At 44.5% G+C, this 27,216-nt stretch overlaps 1 protein-coding gene across 6 annotated transcripts in view; it reads left to right on the top strand.

Annotated features, from left to right (window-relative positions):
• The window catches only part of LOC144511765 (suppressor of tumorigenicity 7 protein homolog), a 164,142-nt gene that overhangs the window by 29,049 nt on the left and 107,877 nt on the right, over window positions 1-27,216 (top strand). For all 6 annotated transcript variants that reach the window (XM_078242023.1, XM_078242022.1, XM_078242021.1 and 3 more), the window contains exons 2-4: window positions 10,253-10,335; window positions 20,171-20,333; window positions 23,531-23,585. In XM_078242023.1, coding sequence (XP_078098149.1) covers window positions 10,253-10,335; window positions 20,171-20,333; window positions 23,531-23,585 — 301 coding nt within the window. The remainder of the gene's footprint in view (window positions 1-10,252; window positions 10,336-20,170; window positions 20,334-23,530; window positions 23,586-27,216) is intronic.

The following is a 27,216-nucleotide window of genomic DNA, read 5'->3' on the forward strand; positions in this document are numbered from 1 at the left end:
GTAAGTGTGTTTGTGTAGATAACACTGGAGGCTGGTGGTCACTTTTATAGATAGAATTGGTTAGCTCATGTGAGTCATCGGCACAGACTTGTTGAATTCTGTGCTGTAAAATTCTAATTAATTCTGTGGAAGATTTTGCAATAATTTCCAGGGTTAGTCTGGAAGGTATTATTTTACCTTGCAGTATTATTAGTGGCGACTGTTGAAAAGGACCTCTGAGGTTATGTGGTGCTTTGGGACTTCCCAAGATTGTTGGTGGCACTAAGTTATTTTCTTTCTGTTCTGCTGTAGGCTGTAATAATACTACTACAAAGTATTGTACATACAGCAATATCTTGCAGTACTGAATTCTTTTATAGCAGGTACCATGCAGATTTGTACCATAGCAATAACTGCAGACTGTAGTGGACACTACCTGGTAATTCAGCAGGCCACTAGTATGTTTCCAGATATCATAATTAACTTAAGTCATAAAGAAACTCCATTGGAAATTGTATCAGCAGTGAAGGTATGCTAAAATGGAGCACAATTATGCAAAGCCCTATCACAAGACCTGGCGATAGCATAAATTGAATCCAGTTCTGACTGGGTTAGGGTGACATTTGAATTTGTAGGTATGTGCATGCCAAAAGTGGACTGAACTAAAAGGTGAACTTCAAACAGAATACAATGTGCTACACTCTCTACACTCATTTAAAAAAAACAAATGTTCACATCAATCTTTAGAATTGGGATGCCACATTGATGAAGCTAATAGGATCTTAAATTTATTAAGGGTAGAGCACAGGAGACAAAAGCAAATCAGTAATAAACTGATATAAATCATTGTTCAGGTCACAAGTTGAATATTCTGCCCAGGTTTGACTGGCTTACTTTAGCAAGGATGTAGGACAGTTTTACTGAGACCTCAGGACTTCTCAAAGCACGTTATGCATTTTTGAAGTGTATTCATTGTTGTAATGTAAGAAACATGATGGATTTGTGCATGATGGGGTCACAAAACAGCAATTTGATAATAACCAGATGATCTGTTTTGTAGTGATGGCTGGCTGAAGGGTAAATATTGGCCAGGATACTGGCAGTGTAGGTCTTCAAAATAATGCCCAACTGAGGAGACAGGACATCAGCTAAAGATCTCATCGGAAAGACAGTGAAGAACACCTTCAGCACTACTTGGAATGGCTGCCTTGATTTTTGTGCTTAAGTCCCTGGATTGTAACTTGAACTAGCAATCTTCTGACTTGGAGGGTGGTGAGTTACTATCTAGTGAGCAAACACCCAAATATTTATTCAGACCAGGAGCCGTACCTGGCCTCCCCCCTCTTAATGAGGGATGCTGACATCAGACTTGGGATAATCTAAATAAAGTAGTGAATCAAGCCCAGGTCTCCTTTAGTTGGTTTGGCAAGTTCTGCAGTGGGTGAACCATTGGAAGTGCAATCTTTGCCAAGAGACTTGCATGACAAATACAGCTGCTATATTAAGCCCGACCAGCCAACATATTAAACATAAACTTTCAGAGCAAGATATAGTACAGTAGAGATAAGTTGATTTGATCTTTTAACCATTACTGAGATGTTAATACAGGGCGACCAAGGTTGGGAAATAAATATTCCAGGATAATTGACTTTTCAAAACAGTAGGTAAATTGAGTCGGGGCTGGTAAAGGATGCGATAAAGGCAATAGTGAGAAAGGAACTTAATCTGGATGTAGAATCAGTACAGATGGAACTAAGAAATAACAAAGATTGGAAAGCGTGGGAGTAGTTTGTAGGCACTGTAACAATAAACAATATGATAGCACATAAATTAGGAAGTTATGGGAACACGTAACAAGGATGATGCAATATTCACAGGTGTCGCTGATTTAGACTGGACAAACCAAAGTAGCTTTAGAGGATGGGTTTGTGGAATGCGGTTGAGACAGTTTTCTAGAACGAAATGTTGAGAACCAACACAGGCTATTTTAGATCTAATGGTGTGTAATGAGACCTGGTTAATTCGTATCTTCATAGTTGAAGATCCTTTAAGGAAGAGTGATTGCAATATAGAATTTCATGATTAGTTTGAGAGTGATGCGGTTAAGTCAAGTCATTTAACAAAACCAATCATGGAAGTATGTCTCTTGACGAACAGTCACCCAGATTCAAAAAGTTAGCTCTTGTTCTCTCTCCACAGAAACTGTCAGACCTGCTGAGATTTTGCAGCATTTTCTGTTTTTGTTTCCGATTCCGGCATCCGTAGTAATTTGCTTTTATGGAAGTAAGAAGGCCAAATTTCCTAAAATAGGTTAGGTATAACAATAGAACAATCAAATAAATGATGGTTGGAAACGTCCGAGCTTATACTGGGGGGTTTACCCCAAAGATGCGCTGAGGAAATCCCCTTCGGAAGTTCCCAGGTAAGGTTTGCACAGCAACTGCCCAGAAGTGCAAACTTCCCCTGTTGCACAAGTTCACACCAACCCACCACAGGATCTCCCCTCCCCCTTGCCAGGTCTGAACCCTCCACCCGTCCAGCTAGTCCAGTATAAAAAGTGCGTGTGGCTTCCTTTCTTTCAGTAAGAAGTTTAACAACACCAGGTTAAAGTCCAACAGGTTTATTTGGTAGCAAAAGCCACACTAGCTTTCGGAGCTGCAAGCCCCTTCTCCAGGTGAGTGGGAATTCTGTTCACAAACAGAGCATATAAAGACACAGACTCAATTTACATGAATAATGGTTGGAATGCGAATACTTACAACTAATCAAGTCTTTAAGAAACAAAACAATGTGAGTGGAGAGAGCATCAAGACAGGCTAAAAAGATGTGTATTGTCTCCAGACAAGACAGCCAGTGAAACTCTGTGGGGGTTACAAATAGTGTGCTATGAACCCAATATCCCGGTTGAGGCCGTCCTCGTCTCCACATCATTCCTTTCTTTCGACAGAGCTGCCCTTTGACACTAGGCCTCAGAAGCACGCTGCACTATTCTGATCTGGCCTGTGTCGGAAATTCAGGTGAGTCAGAATTTTGGGTCACAAATGGGGATTGGAGTGGCAATCCAACACTAATTTCCACTCTTGAGAAAGTTCAGGCCCTAAAATTTTCAATGCATGTGTGTTCCTTGAGTAATGAAATCACCACTGGAAACATGGTGCAAACATGACTAGCTAAAGAACTTAAATATTGTAATAGATTTTTAAAAAGGCTCATAGTGCTGAAATGAATGGTAAGCCTGAAGATTGCAAATATTTAATAACAACAAAAGGTGACAGAAATAGGTAGAGCAAGAAAATAGAATGAGAGTAAATTAGCAAGAAATATGGGGATAAGATAGGAAAGTGGAGTTGAAGTTTATATCAGATCAGTCATGATCTCATTGAATGGCAGAGCAAACTCGATGGGCTAATGGCCTACTACTACTACTACTCCTACGTTGCATGGTCTTAAATATAACAGCAGATTTTTAAAGAATGTCATAGAATCCCCACAGTGCCGAAGAAAGCCATTCGGCCCATCACATCTACACCGATTCTCCAACAGAACATCTTACCTAGGCCGTATCCCCGTAGCCCCACGTATTTACCCCATTGATCCACTAATCCCTCTAACCTACCCATCTTTGGACACTAAGAGGCAATTTGCCACGGCCAATCCACCTTACCAGCGCATCTTTGGACTGTGGGAGGAAACCGGAGCACCCGGAGGAAACCCACACAGAAAGGGGAGAATGTGCGAACTCCTCACAGACAGTGACCCGAGGCTGGAATCAAACCTGAGTCCCTGGCGCGTTGTGCCACTGTGTGAAATCAAAGTGATTTGCGAAAGTAAACAAAAGGGTCCTTGGTGGCAGAGATGAGAACATTTGTAATAGGGAAGAAAGAAATGGTAGACACTCTAAATATTTTGTATCTGTCTTCACAGTAGGAGTGTTCATGAACATCAGGAAATAGTAGAAAATTAAAGATTTAATGCGAGTGAGGAATTTAAATGTAATTAATATTGTAAAGAAATTGTACACAGAAAATCTAAAGGGGTTAAAAGCTGACAAATCCCTGGACTTGAAGGCACATGTGGTAAAAGTGGTAGCTATAGACATAGCGGATGCATTTGTTTAGTAAGATGACATCTTGTACTGCGTGCAGTTTTGGTTTCCTCAACAAAGGAAGGATAGACTTGGAGGGGTTTACTCGCTTGCTCTCTGGAGTGAGAAGGTTGATTGCAACAAGAGATTGATCCTATATTCTCCCAAGTTGAGAAGAATGAGAGGTGATTGTGTTGAAATGTGTTAAATACTTACAGGGCTTAACAGGGTGGATAGAAGGTGAGAAGATGTTTCTCACGGTTGGGGTGTCTAAAACTGAGGCATCATCTCAGGATCAGGGTCAGCTATTGAGGACTGAGATGAGGAGACATTTCTTCACTCAGGGTTGTGAGACATTTAAAAAATTCTTTCACGGAATGTGGGCATCGCTGACTAGGCCAGCATTTATTGCCTATACTTAATTGCCTTTGAGAAGGTGGTGGCGAGCTCCCTTCTTGAATTGTTGCAGTCCATGTGGTATAGGTACATCCACAGTGCTGTTAGGAAGGGAGTTCCAGGATTTTGATCCAGCCAGGTGGCGAGTGGCTTGAAGGGGAACCTGCAGATGTAGTGCTCCTCTGTGTCTGTTGCCCTTGGTGTTCTAGGTGGTAGAGGTTGCGTTTTTGGAAGGGGCTGTTGAAGAAGCCTCAGTAAGTTGGTGCACTGCATATTGTAGATTGTACACACTTCGTACTGTACGTCGGTGGAGGGAGTGAATACTGAAAGTAGTGGCTGGGCTGTCAATCAAGTGGGTTGCTTTGTCCTGGATGATATTGAGCTTCTTGCGTGTTGGTGGAGCTGCAGTCATCCAGGCAAGTGGAGAGTATTCCATCACATTCCTGACTTGTGTGTTGTAGATGGTGGACAGGTTTTGGGGAGTCAGGAAATGAGTTTCTTGCCACAGAATTCCCAGCCTCTGGTCCACGCGTGTGGCCACAGTATTTATATGGCTGGTCCAGTTCAGTTTCAGGTCAGTGGTAACCCCCAGAGTGTTGATAGTGGGGGATTCAGCAATGGTAATGCCATTGAATGTCGGGGGGGGGGGTTAGATTCTCTCTTGTTGCTGATGGACATGACCTGGCACACGTGGCACGAATGTTACTTGAGTCATTCCACTCACCTGATGAAGGAGCGGCGCTCCGAAAGCTCGTGCTCACAAACAAACCTGTTGGACTTTAACCTGGTGTTGTGAAACTTCTTATTGAGTCATTCCAGTTCTCTACTTTAGATGATTGTGAATACTGTCTTGAATATACTCATCCACTGAGATGGGTACATTTTTGGCCACTAGGAAATTAAGTTCTATGGGAATTGGGTGGGAAAGTGGAGTTAATATCGATGTTCCAACTCTGATCTTGATTGGAGCAGGTTCAAGGGCCGTTTGGCCTTACTCCTATTTCTTATGTTCTTAGTGTTCTTGCTTGTCATTACTCCATTGCTGAACTATATCCGTTTCACACCCACTTTTTAAATAAACAGTTTACCTTTCACACAGTATTATTGGGCTGTTTGTTCAGAATCCTTCCAGAAGTAGGTGTACGGAGAGGGTGGCCATTGGGCTGCGGTTTGACTGAAAAAGGAACCCGCCCAGGCAGTCGTCGGTGGGTAACCTGTTAACGCTTTCACTCCCTTTCTCATTCCTTAATTGAATTAATTTGTACCTTTATACCTGGTGGTCTGGGCTGAAACCTTTCAATTGGAATTATTCACCTCAGAAGACTATAGATACTTAATCATTGGGTATATTAATGGCCGAGATTGCTAAATCTTTGGATTCTAGGAGAATCAAGGGGATTGGGTTTCAAAGTGGAATTGAGGTAGAGGATCAGCCTTCATCTTGTTGAATGGCTGTCCAGGCTCGAGGGGCCAAATGGTCTTCTCCTGCTCCTATTTCTAATGTTCTCGTGTTCCGTGTGATTGGGTCATTCTTAAGATGGGGATCAAAACGTGAGCGTCCAGCTGGTGTAAAACCTTTTCAAGACTGTAAAGCAGTTGGTGGCCCAGTGTGTCCATTGTTGATGGTTGTAGAAAACCAATGGCCTTTTCTTGTCTCCACCTTTTCTGCTCCGCCAGTTTCTGCTTTGCCGCAAAATAAAACCTTAAGCACATAAATAAGCGGCCTCTTTGCAAAGATGTTTGTTGCCCTGGATTTCATCAACATTTCCACAATACGTAATCTGAAGGGAATAGACTCACTTGTATTAAGGGAGTGTTGACACTCTTAAAATATTCCAGACTGTTTGACGATCGGCCAGTGTCCCGAAGGGAGTGATCGGCACGTGGATAGGGGAATGTTGTTTAGAGAAAACCAGACACTGCGAAATCCGGTTATTAGCAGTTCCTGATCAGCATTTCTTGTTTATAGTTCCACCCTGAATTCAGTATTGTGATCTCTACTCCCATACTTCAAACTTCCTTCTGTTCTCCCATGGTGCTACATTCATGGGTTTGATACCAACTGTATGCTTCAGGTGAAGCTGCCTTAAAGTTTGTTGGTCTGGGGCGCATTGACCAGTTTGAAGCTAATACAATCAGCACTTATTTTAATGTATTATTTGAGTTTTTAAAATATTTTTTGTTACATGGTCAGTGATCAGAACGTTGAAAGCTAGATTTGGTTGAAGTATAAGAGCTCCTCTGAGGAACTGGGAGATGCAAGTCTGATATTATAGCGTCATTACTGGTAGGAGGGTGTAACTGCAGCGTGACATGTTTACATAGGTAACTCCTGTGATAAGCGTACACTAAGAAATAGATAAACACATCAGGATGAAAGATTTTTAATATATTTAATTCATAAGGACGTGACATTGTATTTGATCTGTGTTAGACTATTACTGTATGGGGATTCCACTCAACTTATAGACTTTTGTATCACTGCTGTAAAAGGAAAAATATTACTTCAATATGTTTCAACCTCCTATTAACCAGTTCTATTCTATTACTCTTTAGTTCACCTCCAGCTTAATCCCATCACTCCCAGCACAGTGACAGATCTGTACACACCATATTATGGTATTAATACACACCATATTATGTTGACTCAGTGAGTAACACTATTGTCTCTGAGCTGGAAAGTCACGGGTTTGAACTGGACTCCAGAGAATTATGTATTATCTAGGCTGGTACTCCAGTACTGAGGGAGTGCTGCACTGTGGGTGCTGTTGTTTGGATGAGTAATTAAGCTGGGCTCTCTCTGTCCTCTTCAGTTAATATATAAATTCCATGGCCACTAATTGTAGACAGGCAGGGAAGTTCCCCCTAATGTCCTGGTCAAATTTTGTTGCCTGTCCAGGTTTTTGGATGTCTTTGGGTACGGTGTTGTCAATATAAAACAGGAGGGTGCAGTACTGGTGGGGTCGGGTCTGTCACTGTATAATATTGGGGTACAGTACTGGTGGGGACAGGTCTGTCACTGTAAAATACTGGGGTACAGTACTGGTGGGGACGGGTCTGTCACTGCATAACACTGGGGTACAGTACTGGTGGGGACGGGTCTGTCACTGTATAACACTGGGGCACAGTACTGGTGGGGATGGGTCTGTCACTGTATAACACTGGGGCACAGTGCTGGTAGGTGCAGATACCCATAGAGTTTAGAATAGTGGATGCTGCTCTGTCTTTGTGGTATGCTGGAAGTGGTATGAGAAATGTGGGCGGACAAATTTATACTGTCGCACAACATTAAAGTGCAGTAATTTCAGTGTGACTCTTGGTTTGCACTGTACGCCTATCTGTGATGAGAGAGAGCATAGACTGCAGACTTTGATTGTGAAAGCTTCAACATTTTGGTGATTTCACAGAATCATTGAATCCTACAGTGCAGAAGGAGGCCATTCGGCCCATTGAGTCTGCACTGATCATAATCCCACCCAGGCCCTATCCCCATAACTCCATGTATTTACCCTAGCTTGTCCTGCTGACACTAAGAGGCGATTTAACATGGCCAATCCATCTGAGATTACACCCTTTTAATGTACTTTCAAAATTGCAGAACATTCAAAGTAATATCTCTCTGTGCGCCCCTTGCAGCTGCTCGCACGTTGCAGCAAGACATAAACATTCTCTGGCCTCAATAGGCAGAGGCTGAGTAAAGCTATGGTTCTCTGGCCCAGGCCTCCTCCTCCACAGGACATTCCACTTCTCGCAGTGCCACATTCCAAGCCCTCAGGACCATTACAACCATCGGTCGGCCTTGCATCAAAATTTGTACAACCCAAGTCGCTGTGCCAGTGTACAGCTCTGTTTAAGGGGCTAGCACTAGCCTCTTGGGAGTCAGATTGTGGCTTCAGAGACATGAACACAAAATCTAGACCAACAGTCCCAATGGAGTATTAAAAGCAAAATAGTGCAGATAGATGCTGGAAATCTGAGATAAAAAGAAAATGCTGGAAAAACTCAGCAGGTCTGGCAGCACCTCTGGAGAGAGAAATAGGATTAATGTTCTGAGTACATATGACTGAAGAAGAGTCATACAGACTCAAAACGTTAACTCTGTTTCTCTCTCCACAGATACTGCCAGACCTGATGAGTTTTTCCAGCATTTTCTGCTTTTACTCTGAGTGAGGTATTGGGAGAGTGCTACGCCGTTACAAGCATTGTTGTTTGGATCAAGCCCGACCTGACTCATCCAGGAGGATGTAAAAGGTGTCATGGCGCTATTTTGAACAAGAATGGTGTTGAATTCTCCTTCTTGTCCTGCCCAACATTCATCCCTCAACCAACATCAGTACAAACAGGTTATATCGCCATTGGGTCTTTGTGTGAGCTTGCTGTGTACAAAATGACTGCTGTGTTTCTTACATTACAACAGTGGCTACACTTCAAATGTCCTCCATTAGCTGTGAAGCAGTGGGGAAGTCCTGAGGTTGTGAAAGGCTCTCAAGTAAAACAAAATTTTCTTTCTCTCAAAATCCTATCCAGCAAGATTGAGATCTGGAGCCTGCTTTTATTTATTTATTAGTCACAAGTAAGCTTACATTAACACTGCATTGAAGTTACTATGAAAATCCCCATGTCCCCTAGTTGCCTGTTCAGGTACACAGAGAGAATTTAGCATGGCCAATGCATCTAACCACATCTTTCAGACTGTGGGAGGAAACCGGAGCACCCGGAGGAAACCCACGCAGACACGGGGAGAATGTGCAGGCTCCACACAGACAGTGACCCAAGCCGGGAAATTCCGGTGGAATCACGGATATTTGCAAAGAATTGCAGATCCCTGGAATTATTGAGCAGAGTTTTATATTTTACAACAGCAGTTGAAGGACCTCTGCTGCCACCTCCTGGTGCTCCACTGTTGTTGAGCCGCTCTGAGGACCATACTTGCATTTGTTTTGATTTGAATGAGAATTCAGAAACAACTTGTGCCTTTGACATCCACTGGACATCCCAAAGTGCTTCACAGCCAGAGTATTACATCTGGATTATAGTCATAGAACAACACAGCAGGAACAGGCCCTGCGACCCTCCAAGCCTGCACCAATCATGTTTACCCATCTAAACCAACCGCTTATATCCTTCTATTCCCTGTTTGCTCATGTGCCTTTCAAGATAAGTCATAAATGTGGCTAATGTAACTGCCTCAACCACCTCGCTTGGCAGTACATTCCAGGCCCCCACCAATCTCTGTGTAAAAAAACATTTCCCCCGCACATCTCCACTGAACCTTCCCCCCCTTTAGCGATCTGTTTCTGCAATTCTTGAGGGACAGATGTTGGCCAGCATACAGAGATATCACCGACTGGTTTGTGAATAGTGCCGTGGGTTCCATCAGCATCAAGCTGAACAGGTAGATTCATATTTGGTTAGAGAGATGGCACCTCTGACAGTGCAGCAGTCCCTTGGCGCAGCACTAAGGGTCAGCATACATCATGTGCTCAAATCTCTGGAGCAGGCTGTGTGCACACAACTCCTGACTCCAAGGTGAGAATGCTACCCACTGAGCCATGGCAGCTACAGATAACCAGCCGCAGAGTATTGGAGATGAGCTTAATAACTGGCAGGTAGAATGAATGAGAAAATGATTTCGTTTCATCAGCTTGGACTGGATTTTGACCTCATCCAGTTTTTTTGAAAAGCAGTGACCAAAAATGCTTCAAGTCTGCTTCCTTTGATTTTCTCTTGTGCTTGTGTTGTTGTCCAGTCTGTTTTCTTTGTTTACCTGTGAATAATTTCTCTTCCTTTTAGTAACTGCATTTCTGAACACATTGACTCCGAAGTTCTATGTGGCATTAACAGGGACGTCCTCTCTCATATCAGGACTCATATTAGTAAGTATTATATCTGTTATTATTTAATTGATCAAGAACTCTGCACCTGGTTACTCTCCACACAGCCCGGGGTGACACAGTGGTTAGCACTGCTGCCTCACAGCGCCAGGGACCCAGGTTCGATTCCCGGCTCGGGTCACTCTGTGTGGAGTCTGCACGTTCTCCCCGTGTCTGCGTGGGTTTCCTCCGGGTGCTCCAGGTTTCTCCCACGGTCTGAAAGGTGTGCTGGTTAGGTGAATTGAATAGAATAAAATCCCGACAGTGCAGAAGGAGGCCATTCGGCCCATCGAGTCTGCACCAACCACAATCCCACCCAGGCCCTATTCCCATAACCCTACATATTTACCCAGCTAATCCCCCTGACACTAGGGGCAATTTAGCATGGCCAATCAACCTAAACCGTCTTTGGAGTGTGGGAGGAAACCGGAGCACCCGGAGGAAACTCACACAGACACGGGGAGAATGTACAAACTCCACACAGGCAGTGACCCGAAGCCGGAATTGAACCTGGGTCCCTGGCGCTGTGAGGCAGCAGCGCTAACCACTGTGCCACCATGCTGCCCTGATTGGCCATGCAGAATTCTCCCTCCAGTGTACCCGAACAGGCGCCGGAGTGTGGAGGGGATTTTCACAGTAACTTCATTGCAGTGTTAATGTAAGCCTACTTGTGGCAATAATAAATAAACTTTAAAAAAAACTATTGGATATGATCTCCAGTGAAGAACATTTCCTCTTGCAGTTTCTTTGAAAAATCTTGTTCTTTTAAAACATAAAACGGTGAGCATAAGAAATGATCTTTCTGATGCTGCTAACTCGTTAGAATTCTGGTTGATAAAGTGCCAGATAACAGAAATTTTATTCTGATTCCAATCACGTTTGTCCTTTATCCCTTTTCCTTCATCCACCTCTCCAATCTAATCCTCAACTGTGACAATTTCTACCTTTACCATTAATTCAGTGTGAAATTTCTCCTGCCTCTGTTCTGAGTCTCTCATATAATCTTGTATCTATAAGACCATAAGACATAGGAGCAGAATTAGGCCACTCGGCCCATCGAATCTGCTCCACCATTCAATCATGGCTGATTTTTTTTCTCATGCCCATTGTCCTGCCTTTTCCCCATAACCCCTGATCCCCTTATTAATCAAGAACCTATCCATCTCTGTCTTAAAGACACTCAATGACCTGGCCTCCACAGCCTTCTGCGGCAAAGAGTTCCACAGATTCGCCACTCTCTGGCTGAAGAAATTCCTCCTCATCTCTGTTTTAAAGGATCGTCCCTTTAGCCTGAGGTTGTGCCCTCTGGTTCTAGATTTTCCTACTAGTGGAAACATCCTCTCCACGTCCACTCTATCCAGGCCTTGCAGTATCCTGTAAGTTTCAATAAGATCCCCCCTCATCCTTCTAAACTCCAACGAGTACAGACCCAGAGTCCTCAACCATTCCTCATACGACAAGCTCTTCATTCCAGGGATCATTCTTGTGAACCTCCTCTGGACCCTTTCCAAGGCCAGCGCATCCTTCCTTAGATATGGGGCCCAAAACTGCTCACAATGCTCCAAATGGGTTCTGACCAGAGCTTTATACAGCCTCATAAATACATCCCTGCTCTTGTATTCTAGCCCTCTCAACATGAATGCGAACATTTCTTCTAGAAAAAGTGAGAGGGCATGGGATCCAAGGGGCTGCTGCCCGGTGGATCCAGAACTGGCTTGCCCAAAGGAGGCAGAGAGTGGGTATAGATGGGTCTTTTTCTAAATGGAGGTCGGTCACCAGTGGTGTGCCCCAGGGATCTGTTCTGGGACCCTTGCTGTTTGTCATTTTCATAAATGACCTGGATGAGGAAGTAGAGGGATGGGTTGGTAAGTTTGCCGACTACACGAAGGTTGGTGGGGTTGTGGATAGTTTGGAGGGATGTCAGAAGTTACAGAGGGACATAGATAGGATGCAAGACTGGGCGGACAAGTGGCAGATGGACTTCAACCCAGATAAATGCGTAGTGGTCCATTTTGGTAGGTCAAATGGGATGAAGGAGTACAATATAAAGGGAAAGACTCTTAGTACTGTAGAGGATCAGAAGGACCTTGGGGTCCGGGTCCATAGGACTCTAAAATCGGCCCCGCAGGTGGAGGAGGTGGTTAAGAAGGCGTATGGTGTGCTGGCCTTTATCAATCGAGGGATTGAGTTTAGGAGTCCTGGGATAATGATGCAGCTATATAAGACCCTCGTCAGACCCCACTTGGAGTACTGTGCTCAGTTCTGGTCACCTCACTATAGGTAGGATGTGGAAAAGGTTGAAAGGGTGCAGAGGAGATTTACAGGGATGTTACCTGGATTGAGTGGCATGCCTTATGAGGATAGGCTGAGGGAGCTCGGTCTTTTCTCTGTGGAGAGACGAAGGATGAGAGGAGACCTAATAGAGGTGTATAAGATGTTGAGAGGCATAGATTGGGTGGACTCTCGGAGGCTTTTTCCCAGGGTGGAAATGTCTGCTACGAGAGGACACAGGTTTAAGGTGCTGGGGGGTAGGTACAGGGGAGATGTTAGGGGTAAGTTTTTCACACAGAGGGTGGTGGGCGAGTGGAATTGGCTGCCGTCAGTGGTGGTGGAGGCGAACTCAATAGGGTCTTTTAAGAGACTCCTGGATGAGTACATGGAGCTTAATAGGATGGAGGGTTATAGGTAGGTCTGGGATGTGTTCGGCACAACTTGTGGGCCGAAGGGCCTGTTTGTGCTGTAGTTTTTCTATGTTCTAACATTGCATTTGCCATCCTAACTGCCGACTGAACCTGCATCTATGGCCCCTTGTTATTCATCCATCACCGACTGGAAACAAGTCTGCTTCTGCTTACCCCAAACCATCTGCTGATTACATTGAAAATAATTGGAGTGTTCATCGGGAACTGATTTGTATGGGAATTGATCGAGGAATTAGAATGAGTTTTGTTTTCAGCCTTTTCTCTGCATGGTAGCTTTTGTGGGAACTTCCATGTTCATGTTTGGTCCACACAATGTAATGTGATGACAGTGTGTACAGGTGCAATAAATGAGTTGTACATTCATGAGAATTGAAAGTAAGTAATAGTGACCCGGGAATGGATGTGACTGGTTTAGTTGTGCAATGTGCTGTCCTTTCATTCCTGTCTTTTTAAGCCTGTGCAGGAAGTGCCCTGCTCTCATTCTGACTCTGAGAGTTTCTGCAGAGGTTACAGCTTGCTGTGGAAAAAATACTTGCTGAGTTGTTGCAGTGCATCCTGTAACAAGCGCCTGTTGTAACCACGGTGCACTGGGGCAGGAAGAAGTGGGTCTTTGGGTTAATGGATTAAGGGTCAGTTAAGCAGACTGCTTTATCCTGATGACTATCTTCTGAGTTTCTTGGAGCTGTCAGTGAAGAGCACTCTATCACACTCCTGCATGGTCCTTGTAGAGTGGTTGGGGAGCCTTTGGCTGGACCACTCATCCTAGATAATAAGAGCATTTTTTAGACCATTTGACCCTTTGAGCCTGCTCACCATTCAGTAATACCATTGCTAATCTGATAGTGACCTTAACTCCAATTTACTGCTTGCCCCCGATAGCCACTGTCTTCCTTGTCAAGTAAATATCTGTCTAACTCAGCCTTGAATATATTCAATGACCCAGCTCCACTGCTGTCTGGAGTGGAGAATTCCAAAGACAAGTGACCCTCTTAGAGAAGAAATTTCTCCTCATCTTTGTCGTAAATGGGAGACCCCCTTATTTTGGAATATGTCCCTTATTTCTAGATTTCGCCATGTGGGCTAATCACCCTCTCAGCATTTACCTGATCAAGACCCCCTCGTATTTCAGACTTAATCTCATTCTTCTAAGTTCCAGGAGTAGAGGCCCAACCTGCTCAAGTTTTCCTTCATCCTAGGAATCAACCTCGTGAAACTTCTCTGAATTGCTTCCAATGCAACAATATTCCTTTTTAAATAAGGAGGCATGAACTGCACACCGTACTCTAGGTGTGGTTTCATCAGATTACAGTGCAAGGTGGTTATGCTCTCTCTCTCTTGTCGGAGATAATTGTTGCCTGGCACCTGAAGGACACGAATGTAAAGTTTATTTATTAGTCACAAGTAAGGCTTGCATTAACACCGCAATGAAGTTGCTGTGAAATTCCCCTCGTCGCCACATTCCGGTGCCTGTTCAGGTCAGTGCACCCTAACCAGCACGTCTTTTAGACTGTGGGGGGGACACTGGAGCACCCGGAGGAAACCCACGCAGACACAGGAGACTTCACACAAACAGTGACCCAAGCCAGGAATTGAACCCGGGTCCCTGGCGCTGTGAGGTAACAGTGCTAACCACTGTGCCACCGTGTCGTCCAGTGCGGGCTAGGTGGATTGGTCATGCTAAATTGCCCCTTAGTGTCAGGGGAATTATCAGGGTAAATACGCGGTGTTACTTGCCACTTATTAGCCTCATGAATATTTCATGTGGGAAGGACTGTTTCTGTATCTGAGGAACTACAAATGGAACCGTACACCGCAAACATGAAAACATATCCAACAAGCCAGCATTTCCTGGAGAGGAATTGGGAGAACAAAATTAACAATGGGGCCTTAACAGATTTACTCTAGTTTTGAATGATTTGACACACTTGTGGAGAAAGTATTTTTTTTAAGTTTTATTTTAACCAGCTATAGGTGGATGGAGTTAGAAATTTAAAGTGACCTCCAGCTGCTATATTCACTCACCAAACGTCAATTAAACTTTGATCTCCTATTGTGTTTATTTATAGTAATTAGACTTTATGAATTCAAGGAGATAAGGCATCATAATAGATTGAGTTACATAATATAATGTCAATAGAAATCAATGTTATCATCCAAGCTCACGTAAATGTCATCATAGATCCACACATAGATGTACATTCAGATTCCATGTATGGTATGTAGTTTTTAAATATGTGTATATAGATATGTTTTACATATATATACTTTTTCTATCAAAAAAGATTTTTGTTAAGAGTTCAAATCGTGGCTTCCATAGTTCCCCACAATCTCCACCCATTCCTTCCATCCCTGTCTTGTGTCTCATAGCCTCTGTCCTCCTTCTTTATGTTCCCTCCAATTATTTATGATGTTAATGATGAGAATTTTTCAGGAAAGGCTGGGCAGGGTGTGCCTGCAGCGATCAATTTTTCTGGAATGATCTGATACTTGCTAGACATTTGGAAGTCATAGAATCCCTAAAGTGCAGAAGGAGACCATTCGGCCCATCGAGTCTGTACCGACCACAATCCCACCCAGGCCCTATCCCCATAACCCCACCTATTTACCCTGCTAATCCCCCTGACACGAAGGGGCAGTTTAGCATGGTCAATCCACCTAACCTGCACATCTTTGGACTGTGGGAGGAAACCGGAGCACCCGGAGGAAACCCACGCAGACACGGCGAGAACGTGTAAACTCCACACAGACAGTGACCCAAGCCGGCTATCGAACCCAGATCCCTGAAGCTGTGAGACAGCAGTGCTAACCACTGTGTCACCCCTAAGTAATATATGTTGTATGTTTGGAGTTAAATTCAAAAATTTTAAAAATAAGTTTTGTTTCACAATAAATCAATCATTCTGAATTTAATGAAAGAAGTCTGGTTCAAGTCTATTTCATTTTGGTTCTAACAATAGCGAAAGGAAACAATTGGCCATTTTGGGGCGTGAATAAAACATTTGTACTTAAAGTTTGACCTGTGGAGTAGTGGGACTGGAAAACACACTCCTCCCATTCCGGTCATAACACTTGTATCAAGTCTCGTTCATCTGTCCCCTCTGTGTTAACTGACCTAAATTAGCTCCTGCTCTGACAATGCCTTGTTTTATTTTTAATTCTTATCCTTGTGCTTTGATGCCTTCATGACCTCACCCCTCCCTATTTCTGTAACTTCCTTCCATCCAACAGCCTTCCAAGACCTCAGCACTCCTCCAATTGAGGTCTTTCTGATGTTCATCATTCCATCATTGGCAACATGGTCTTCAGTTGCTGAATTTCCACTTTACTTCTGTCTCCTATAAAACATAGAAACTAGAAGCAGGAGACGGCCATTCGGCCCTTCGAGCCTGCTCCACCATTCATCTTGATCATGGCTGATCAGCAAACTGAATATCCCGATTTCTCCCCCCACCCCTCCCCCCACCTTCCTCCCATATCCCTTTAGCCCCAAGAGCTATATCTAATTTCTTCTTGAATTCGGACAACATTTTTGGCTCAACTACATTCGGTGGTAGTGAATTCCACACATTCACCACCCTCTGGGTAAAGAAATTTCTTCTCAGTTCTAAAAGTTTACCCCTTATTCTCAAACTATGACCCCTAGTTCTGGACTCCCCCAAAATTGGGAACATTCTTTCTGAATCTACCCTGTCTAACCCTGTTAGAATTTTATAAGTTTCTATGAGACCCCCTCCTGTCTCCCTCTTCTAAACTCCAGTGAATATAATCCTAACCGTCTTCGTAGCTCCTCTTATGACAGACCTGCCATCCCAGGAATCAGCCTGGTAAACCTTCGCTGTACTCCCTCTATAGCAAGGACATCCTTCCTCCGATAAGGACACCAAAACTGCACACAATACTCCCAAGTGTGGCCTCACCAATGCCCTATACAATTGCAGCAGAACATCCCTATCCCTATACTCAAATCCTCTCGCTATGAAGGCCAACATACCATTTGCCTTCTTTACTGCCTGCTGTACCTGCACGCTTACTTTCAGCAACTGATGCCATTGATGAAAGCCTCTCCCTTTGACCAAGCTTTTGGTCACCTGTCCTATCTCTGTGTGACTCGGTGACACATTTTGTGCTAACGTTCCTGTGAAGTACCGCGGACGTTTTGCTGCATTAAAGGCAAATGCTGATGGATCAGTATTACACCCCGGTCTGTAATTTCCTGGTGGTCTCTTTGACACTTTTAAAGATTGGTGTTGTTTAATTCCAATCATTGAGCATGACTTTTATTTCTAATGATTCTCCAAAGACAGTAGCTTGGAGCTGGTGAGGTGACAATTCTGCTCAACTATTAGATTGTCTTGCCTCGAAATGGAGTAGAAACCAGAGCAGCGGCACAGTGATTAGCACTGCTGCCTCACAGCGCCAGGGATCCAGGTTCAATTCCCAGCTTGGGTCACTGTGTGGAGTTTGCACGTTCTCCCTGTGTCTGCGTGGGTTTCCTCCGAATGCTCCGGTTTCCTCCCACAATCTGAAAGACGTGCTGGTTAGGGTGGATTGACCCGAACAGGCGCCGGAGTGTGGCGACTAGGGGAATTTCACAGTAACTTCATTGCAGTGTTAATGTAAGCCTCACTTGTGACTTATAATAAATAAACTAAAAAGCAGTTTGTTTCCATGCGTGTTGAAATTAATTTGAAGATTGGTGGTTCTCTGCACCTGTACCAGCAGTAGGAGGTTAGATTCAGGCAGATGTGGTGACCTCTCTGATTGAATGTGTTGGATACTCGAGAATCTGTTCTCAGGAACGTTTAAACATGATCCAGGCTTCTCCTGCTCAGGAAGAGCAACTTTTGCAAATTTTATACCAACCAGCAGGAGGCGCCTGTTGTCTGTGGGCCGTGAGGCAGAGTCACTGTCTGTCCCCTTCCCCACCAAGCAGCGCACTGAGTGCTTGTCAGATTCATTGCAGCCATCTTTTCAAATCATCTCCATAAATTCTTTTGATAGCATGCGTGCGCTACTCACTCCCATCCATGTTATCTTGTAACCGATGTATTCTTTTACAACTGTTTTTTTTTTAAAAATGCGCTTTTTCAAACCATGCCAGATGCATTTTATTTCAACTGTGATGATGTACAGAATCACTGGAAAGGTCACGATAAGTTAAAGGTTTAAGCCAGTGCAATGGCAACCAAGACTGAAGGATGTGAAGTGCTTTGCGAAGGGCTCTACACTGAAACCAGCACCGGGATAGGTGTTAGACATGAATGTTTGACGTGGACAAACAGATCTTTTTGTTGCTTCGGCATCGGGTTTGTTCCCCTGTGGGTTCCTCGGACGATGACACAGTGAGGAAATGTGTCACACCATGCAATGTTGCATTTGCAGTAAATTAGATATGGTTCTCTGCAATAGATAACACCACAACGACACAAAGCAAGGTCAATTCATCAGCAGAGATGCCCTTGTGATGCCCGTAGCAGTGGAAAAGCTGTTGGTGGCCCTGTTGGTGGGGCAGTAGGAGCTGCTGGTTGGTGACTAGTCCTTGGGCTAGTGAAAGTGCTGGTAAGCTAGGATGTGGAGCAGTAAAACGCAGGCAGCCAAAGTTATAGGGAGCTGCCACATTCAATGTTAATTTGCTATGAACCCTTGATTCCTCTTATTGTGTTTTTTTTTAAATGTGTGGCTCCGTCTCTTTGTTCCCAGAGTTGCGTCTTGTCCACTGGCCATCTGCCTCAGGCCTTTGACCGTTCTTCTTTCCAACCAGGTGCTTTTTTTAAGGTTTGGAGCAATGTCTGATGGTGACTCACATTCAGTTACTATCTGGCCTCCCAATTATTGAGGTGTGACATGTAACCAACAGAGCTGTCCTGTTTTTCTGAAGGCACGGTGGCACAGTGGGTTAGCACTGCTGCCTCACAGTGCCAGGGACCTGGGTTTGAATCCTGCCTCGGGTCACTGTCTGTGTGGAGTCTGCACTTTCTCCCCGTGTCTGCGTGGGTTTCCTCCGGGTGCCCTGGTTTCCTCCCACAGTCCGAAAGCCGTGCTGGTTAGGTGCGTTGGCCATGCTAAATTCTCCCTCAGTGTACCCGAACAGGCGCCGGCTAGGGGATTTTCACAGGAACTTCATTGCAGAATTAAAGCCTACTTGTGACACCAATCAATAAACTTTAAACTTTAGAAGAGAGAGGTGGAGAGGTGAAGGAAAGGAAGTCCAGAGCTTGGGGCTGAGACAGTTGAAGGCATGACTGGCAGCTCTTGTTCAGAAATTAATGAATGTGGGCTACAACTGCACTGGCTTCTGTCCCCCCCGTCCCCACCCCCCGTCCCCCATTGTAAGTTCCTTAAAGACTTTTTGCATGTGTCCAGGCACATGTATTTAGAAAGCCGTTCGGATGTTGGGGAGCCCACAGTTGAGCACTTCTGTAGGTTGGGGAGGTGGCTGGGTGCCAGTGAAGGAAGAAAAGAGCGAGGACAAAAACATTTGTTGGAACATGTGAATTGCTGAGAGGAGGTTAAGTATAAACCATCGCTTGCTTTGTCCTGCTTTTGAAAGGGAACAAATGGAAATATAATTTTTTTTGTGTGGTTCGATGAGACTGATACAAACTGACTGAACTTACTCTATTTTAATTTTAAAAAAACACAAAAAAGCCTTGTTTTCCAAACGAGGGACATCCCAAAATAGTCTACAGCCAGTGAGGAAGTGTTTTCACTGTTATAATATAGGAAATGTGCAGCCAATTTATGCACAGTAAGCTCTCGTGGACAGCAATGTGATGATGACCAGATTGTGTGTAATAATAATGTTACTTCAGGGATAGAAGCAAGGATACAGGGATAACTCCCCTGCTGTTCTTTGATATAATGACGTAGGATCTTTCACTTTCACTGGAGAAGGCAAACATACCTTCAGTTTGACGTCTAATTGAAAGACCGTACCTCCAGCACTGCAGCAGCCCTCAGTACTGCACTGGGAGTGTCAACCTGGATTAAGTGCACAAGTCTCCAATGTTCTTCTGACCCCGAGTTGTTGGAGCTACTCATTCATCCACAGCTGATATCTTAGCATTTATTCAGCAGAATGAATCAGCGTTGTCTGGTGATGATTCAGTCCCTGTATGTCTCTCTTCCCATTTCAGATATTTGAGTGGTGGTATTTTCGGAAGTACGGCACGTCTTTCATTGAGCAGGTCTCCGTGAGCCACTTGCGGCCTTTGCTGGGCGCGGTGGATAATAACTCGTCTTCGGTTCATTTTACCGCCAGCAATGGAGAGGCTGAATCGAACAGGCAAAACGTATCAGGTAATCACTTCCATTGATACTCTTGGTTATTTATGTTTAACAAAATCAACTTGAGTTTCAAGGGGCATGTTCTACTCATTATTGCTCAGTTTAGACACCAAGTGACTTCTGCTTCCTTCATTTTAGATTTTTGAGGGGAATGTTTTCTGCTATCCGCTATTATAGTAAAAGTTAGCATGGGTGAACTTTGAATAATATGTATCTCCATATTATAAATTACTGGAGTTGAAATACAGTATGTTCCTGGCACGCTGCCCTGCCCGGCCTCGCACTTCTTCACACTTAGCTGGTAACCCTCACCACAGTAAGCAATTTACCTGAATCAACTTTCTCAACTTCCCATGCCATGAATTCTCCTTGTACGCAAGCCATTTTATTGTTTGAAATGGATTGGTTGGGTGAAGTGACGTACGTGTTCCTGTGCCATATAGCCAATGTAAACATAACAGTGTTCACTGTTTAGAGGTCGCACTGCAGCAACTTGCCAAGCTTCTTTCGAGGTTCTTTCCAAAGCCATGACCCCCTCCACCTAGATAGCGGGTTGGGGCGTCGGGGGGAGGTTGTGGTTTGAATGTAGAATTTTTTGCCACAATTCATTATTGAAATAGAGTTCATAGAATCCCTGCAGCGCAGAAGGAGGCCATTTGGCCCATCGAGTCTGCACTGACCACAATCCTACCCCATGCTAGTCCCCCCCACCCCCAACACTAAGGGGCAATTTAGCATGGCCAATCCACCTAACCTGCACATCTTTGGACTGTGGAAGGAAATTGGAGCACCCAGAGGAAACCCACGGGGAGAACGTGCAGACTCCACACAGACGGTGACCGAAGGCAGGAATCGAACCCAGGTCCCTGGCGCTATGAGGCAGCAGTGCTTGCCACTGTGCCTCCCAAAAATGCTTTTTGAAAGTTGCTTGAAATGGATGGCAAATAGTATGGGGAGCCAGCAGGAGGAAGAGATTGGCTAAAGTTACTTGTGGAGAAACACAGTCTTGCAGACTTGATGAACTATTTGTTAAGCTGCTACATCAGTGTAGAGATACGGTCGGGCAAACCTGCTTCCATCTCTTGGTTGATGCTGTTTCTACCCCACCCCGCTCCCCATAAACTATATAGAATCACAGGGTGACGTTCTCTGTGCTGTGAGTTTTGCCATATGAATGACGTTAAGTTTTTGTCATGTTATCTGTTTCTTCCCGTGAATAAGGAGCTAATTTGCACTTGGTTATCTGTGTGATGCAGATCGTAGGTCCTGAACATCAGTCGTCGAGAAGACATGGGGCCTGATTTTACCATTTTCATTCTAAGTGCTGAATCTGGGCACAATTCAGATCCGACTTGGGGCCCCCCCATACACACTCAGCCTGAAAAGAAAATCACGGGTCTGAATCGCGCTGTGGGCGGGGCTTAGTGCGCCTGAAACGATTGGAGCTCCGAACTGCGCATGTGCAGTTAGAAAAAAAAAATTGAAACCCCCCCCCCCCAAACCACTGATCTGAGTCAGGGAGCCGTTGGGAGCTCTGAACTCGCCTCTTCAGCAGCTGGAGCGTCCGATTCAGACTTTTATTCAGCAGGTCCGTTTCGGCACGGTTCCGGATCGGTGAACACGGCGGTAAAGGGGGAAATGCTGATAAAGTTGGGCGGGCAGTTCCTTAATTCAATTGAAATGCATGCAAATACATTTACATCGCCGTTGTGCCCGTTTCGGGCGCGAATCGGATTGTGGCCATTTCCGTGTCTCAGTAACGTGGCAATCTGCGCAGACGCGGGTCGCGTTAATGGCCTCACATCCGACTTTATCACGTGGCGCGATGCACTGGTAAAATAGGGCCCATAGTGTGTCTAAAACAATTGTTGGTGTCACATTACCTTTCAATCATTGGTATCAATCCATGAAGTGACCTCCACAGGCATTAGTTTAAATATTCAATTGAGATTTATTGAACAAGGACTCTCTCAGTAATCAAAGTGTCAAACCTCCTGAAGTTATGATTGAAAAGCACTAATGGATCTGCTGTCATAAAAAAGGCTGGTTGGAGATTGGCAGCCTGATTGAATGACTGGGCTATAGCCTTTAAGCTCTTCACTTAATCTGCCTGTCCTCAGTTACGACCTTCTGTTCATTTCCCCCTGCTCATTTGTTAGGCCTGTCCATGGAAGTGCAGAGAGGCAGTCAGGCAAACCTGTTCCCAGCTCTCGGTCAATGCCATTGTCTTGAACTTCCTCCCCATCTTCGAAAGAAATAGGGAAGCAGTAAGAAATTGTTGAGATCATAGAATCGTAGAATCCTACAGTGCAGAAGGAGGCCATTCAGCCCATTGAGTCTGCACCAACCACAATCCCACCCATGCTCTATCCCCATAACCCCTTGCATTTCCCTAGCTAGTCCCCCTAACACTAAGGGGCAATTTAGCATGGCCAATCCACCTAACCCACACATCTTTGGACTGTGGGAGGAAACCGCAGCATCCGGAGGAAACCCACACAGACACTGGGAGAACGTGCAGACTCCGCACAGACAGCGACTCAAGCCAGGAATCGAACCCGGGTCCCTGGCGCTCTGAGGCAGCAGTGCTAACTACTGTGCCGCCCTGATTTGGAAACTCAGTCTGTGGTTGCTGTCTTTTTCAGGATGTTTGCTGCATCTTTTGTAATAGTTGTTGGAGCAAAAATCCTTAATATTTTCCAAACACTGCTCACACCCAGTTAAAAGAGCTGAGGTTGGATTGTTTGTCCATTTTAGATCATCTCTCGCACTTATACTTAATAATTTATAAATGAGCAGTTAATGAACCAAAATACAGTGAACTCTGCAGGTCTCTCCTCAGCATGCTGAAGGTTCATGATGGATTCGTTGTCATGTTGCTGTGAACATGTTGCTTTGCGAGTGGTGCTTTGTGAATCAAAATTGTTGTTGTAATTAAGACGCATCTGACCGTTCAACATTGGACTGTGATTGCCCAAATTCTAGTCACGTTGGACCTTGACAGTCAACAGAAAAAAAGAGAATTTCATCTGATCACCTGAGCTGGATTTTAACTCAAATTCAAGCAGTGAAAGGTCAAAGGTAATCCATTGCTCTGACCAATCACTGATGGAGAGTCTTTAAGAGTTACAATTAGTTGCATCTTGTACTAATTTCTCATTCAACATTTTACCTTCTATCAATTAACAACCTTAACTTTGTATTGACAGAATGTAAGGTGTGGCGGAACCCACTGAATCTCTTCAGGGGAGCAGAGTACAGCAGGTACGTCTGAGTTGCTGATCGTGCGGTGATTAAGGCAAAGTTTATTAAGCCTGTGAAGATGTGGAGGAGAGGGAGGGAGGGTGGGGGAAAAGATAATTCATCCATGCCAAAGCCTCATGCTGTCTAACCTTTCAGGAGAGAGGGTGGTGTAGTGGTAATGTCACTCGTAATCCAAAGGCCCAGGCTAATGTTCCGGGGACATGGATTCAAATCCCACCATGGCACCATGATGCAAGTCCTACCCATTGCTGCCGGCAGGTCCTCATTGCTTGGCAAGGCGACTGGGGAAGCGATGGCTTCTGCTGGTACAACACCTGCCTGAGTTCCAGGATATCACCAAGGCACCCAGGCCACAGATGAGTGATGGTAGGGGAGGTGGGTCAGCAGCAAGGGCTGTGAGCTGGGTCTCAGCGGGACTCTCCATGCCTAATGCTGGGTTTCTCGATCAGATACCAAGTTCCTTTGGAAGAGGGACCTTCCCAGAAGCCCACAGGAAACCCCAAAAGGGTTTACTTTTCAGGCTTTCTGCATTAATTGCCCATTTAAGGGCTTCAGTTAGCAGTGGGGCAGGAAGGCAGTACATGCGCTTTCCCACCACATATGGGCAGAGGGGAGGCAGTGGCATTGTGGTATTGTCACCGGGTTAGTAATCCAGAGAACCAGGGTAATGTTCTGGGGACCCGGATTCGAATCCCACCATGGCAGATGGTGAAATTTGAATTCAATAAAAATCGGGAATTAAAAAGTCTACTGATGACCATGAAACCATTGTTGATTGTAGTAAAAACCCATCTGGTTCACTAATGTCCTTTAGGGAAGGAAATCTGCTATCCTTACCCGGTCTGGCCTACATGTGACTCCCGAGCCCACAGCAATATGGTTGACTCTAAAATACCTTCAAAAATGGGCAGTAAATGCTGGCCCAGTCAGCAACGTCCACTTCCCATGAACGAATATATATTTGAAGAATGGTATTGGATTCCCTACCTGATTAAATTCCCCACTCATTACCAAACCCGTCACAAGAGAGGGTATTAAATTCTACTCTTACTATAGATTCTGTACATTGCGCTGTGTGGCTTTGAGTCGTACAGAAGATGGGCATAAATGGCAACAAGTAGCAAGTGCTGTGCCACAGAGATCTGCGCTGGGGCCTGAACACTTTCCAACTTATACAAATGACTTGGATGAAGGCACCAAAGGTATTGTTGCTAATTTTGCCACGCAGACCGGTAGCAAAGTAAGTTGTGAAGGGGACATAAGGAGGGCTACAAAGGGATGTTGATAGGTTAAGTGAGTGGACAATGATCTGGCAAATGGAGTATAATGTTGAGAACATGCAACGTTGTTCATTTTGGGAGGAGGAATACAAAAGGAGGATTTTTCTCAATGGTGAGAGATTGCAGAGTTCTGAGATTCAAAGGGATTTGGGTGTCTTAATTCAGAAAACTCAGAAGGCTAGTATCTAGCTCCAGCAAGTAATGAGCAAAGCTAATAGAATGTGATAATTTATTGTAAAGGGAATTGAATACAGTGATGGGAAGGTTTAGCTTCAGTTGCACAGGGCGTTGGTGAGATCACATCTGGAATATTGTGTACAGTATTATGTATTGCAAACCAATGTGTCGCTGATTAGTCACATGACATGTAGCGACATAATATGCCCATTTTTCCCTCTCCTCCATCCTGGACTCTAAGCAAGCGACACCTATCTAATAAAACTCGACTAACTGGTTGAGTAACCTACTGTGTGGCAACTTTTTCATCCTTTTATCTTGCTGCACAAACAAGTTGACCACGTAGGGCAGCACGGTGGCACAGTGATTAGCACTGTTGCCTCAGAGCGCCAGGGACCTGGGTTCGATTCCCGGCTTGGGTTGCTGTCTGTGTGGACTTGGCACATTCTCCCCATGTCATTCTCCCCATGTCTGCTTCCTCCGGGTGCTCTGGTTTCTTCCCACACTCCAAAGATGTGTGGGTTAGGTGGATCGGCCATGCTAACTTGTCCCTTAGTGTCAGGAGGACTAGCTAAGGTAAATGCATGAAGTTATGGGGATAGGACCTGGGTGGGATTGTGGCCAGTGCAGACTCGATGGGCCAAATGGCCTCATTCTGCACTGTAGGGATTCTATAATTCATATAACTGTCAAAGATATAAACTGGCGACGAGGCATGTATTCCAGCAAGATCGTCAGCAAAGACCAGTTTTGAACAAAACTGGCAATGAGGAGCGTTTTCCAACAAAATAGTCAAAAATAAAATCAATAAATAAAAGTTTATTGGTCACAAGTCAGGCTTACATTAGCACTGCAATGAAGTTACTGTGAAATTCCCCTAGTCGCCACAGTCCGGCACCTGTTTGGGTCAATGATCCTAACCAGCATGTCTTTCAGAATGTGGGAGGAAACCGGAGCACCCGGAGGAAACCCACGCAGATATGGGGAGAAACTGCAAATCCACACAGACAGTGACCCAAGCCAGGAATCGAACCTGGGTCCCTGGTGCTGTGAGGCAGCAGTGCTAACCACTGTGTCACCGTGCCGCCCAGCTCAGACCTGGACGGAGCACCAAGAAACGGGTTCCAGCAACCACACCACCATCGATTACACTGGGGTAAAACTGGCTGTGGGCATCGGGTATTAGCAAAAGCTAGGCATTGTGATTACTTTTTAAAGTTAAAAGCAAGTACTGTGGACCGATCCCAATTTTTTTTTTACCTCTTGACCGCAACCCCGGAGAGAAGGGAGAGTCAGAGGCGTGAAACCCAAACAAAATGAGCTGGTGAATTGATTGTAAAAGAAGTCAAGGTCAACAGGTTGATGCAACAAAACAAAAAACCTTCCAGAAATCAAGGAAATTATTAGAATTAGTGAGTAGGCTATTTTTTAAAAAGGTTTTTTTTACTTACCAGCGAACCTGGGGAGACAATGGAGAGACTGAGAGTGTTTGGCCGTGACGGGTTGCAGCACCTGGATCCTCGCTCTGAAAGAGAGAGAGAAAGCCTGCATTGTTTTCTACAAAAAGAGAGCGCTACTACTCCAGAAATAAAGTTTTACTAATGAAGCCAAGCAAGAATTAATGCTTAAATCTTCTGGTTTTGGTTAGGATTGTTGATTAAAAGTAAGCTACAGTTCCAAAAAAAAACCAACAAATATAAAGAAGCAACAAAAGAAAGAAAACATATTTAAGAAGAGAAAAGAAATAAGAGGGGAGGAAGTTAAAGAAGTACTTGGACCGAAGAAGCGGTAACTGCAGAGGTGGGGCCATGGAAGCGTTCGATGAAATGTGGAATGCTTACTAAGAGAGATTTCAATAGTAGTTACTTTCCTTAACATAGTAGGTTGTAAACCCTTTGCACTAGTACAGAGTCTTGTCCATCTTGAGAAGTCTGGTTGTAAAAACATACGAGGACCTGACCAGGTTATCAAAAATCACTATTTGCTTAAACCACTAAGAATTGTCGAGTGATTCAAATTCCATCGACGGAGCCAGGAAAAGGGTGAAAATATATCGCAATTCGTAACAACATTAAGAAGGCTAGCGAAAAACTGAGAGTTGGCCCAGCCCTCGAAGACACTCTGCGAGACGGACTTGTTTGCTGACTTCGAAATAAAACAATGCAAAGACAATT

Source organism: Mustelus asterias, chromosome 25, assembly GCF_964213995.1.
Source record: "Mustelus asterias chromosome 25, sMusAst1.hap1.1, whole genome shotgun sequence".
Lineage (NCBI taxonomy): Eukaryota > Metazoa > Chordata > Chondrichthyes > Carcharhiniformes > Triakidae > Mustelus > Mustelus asterias.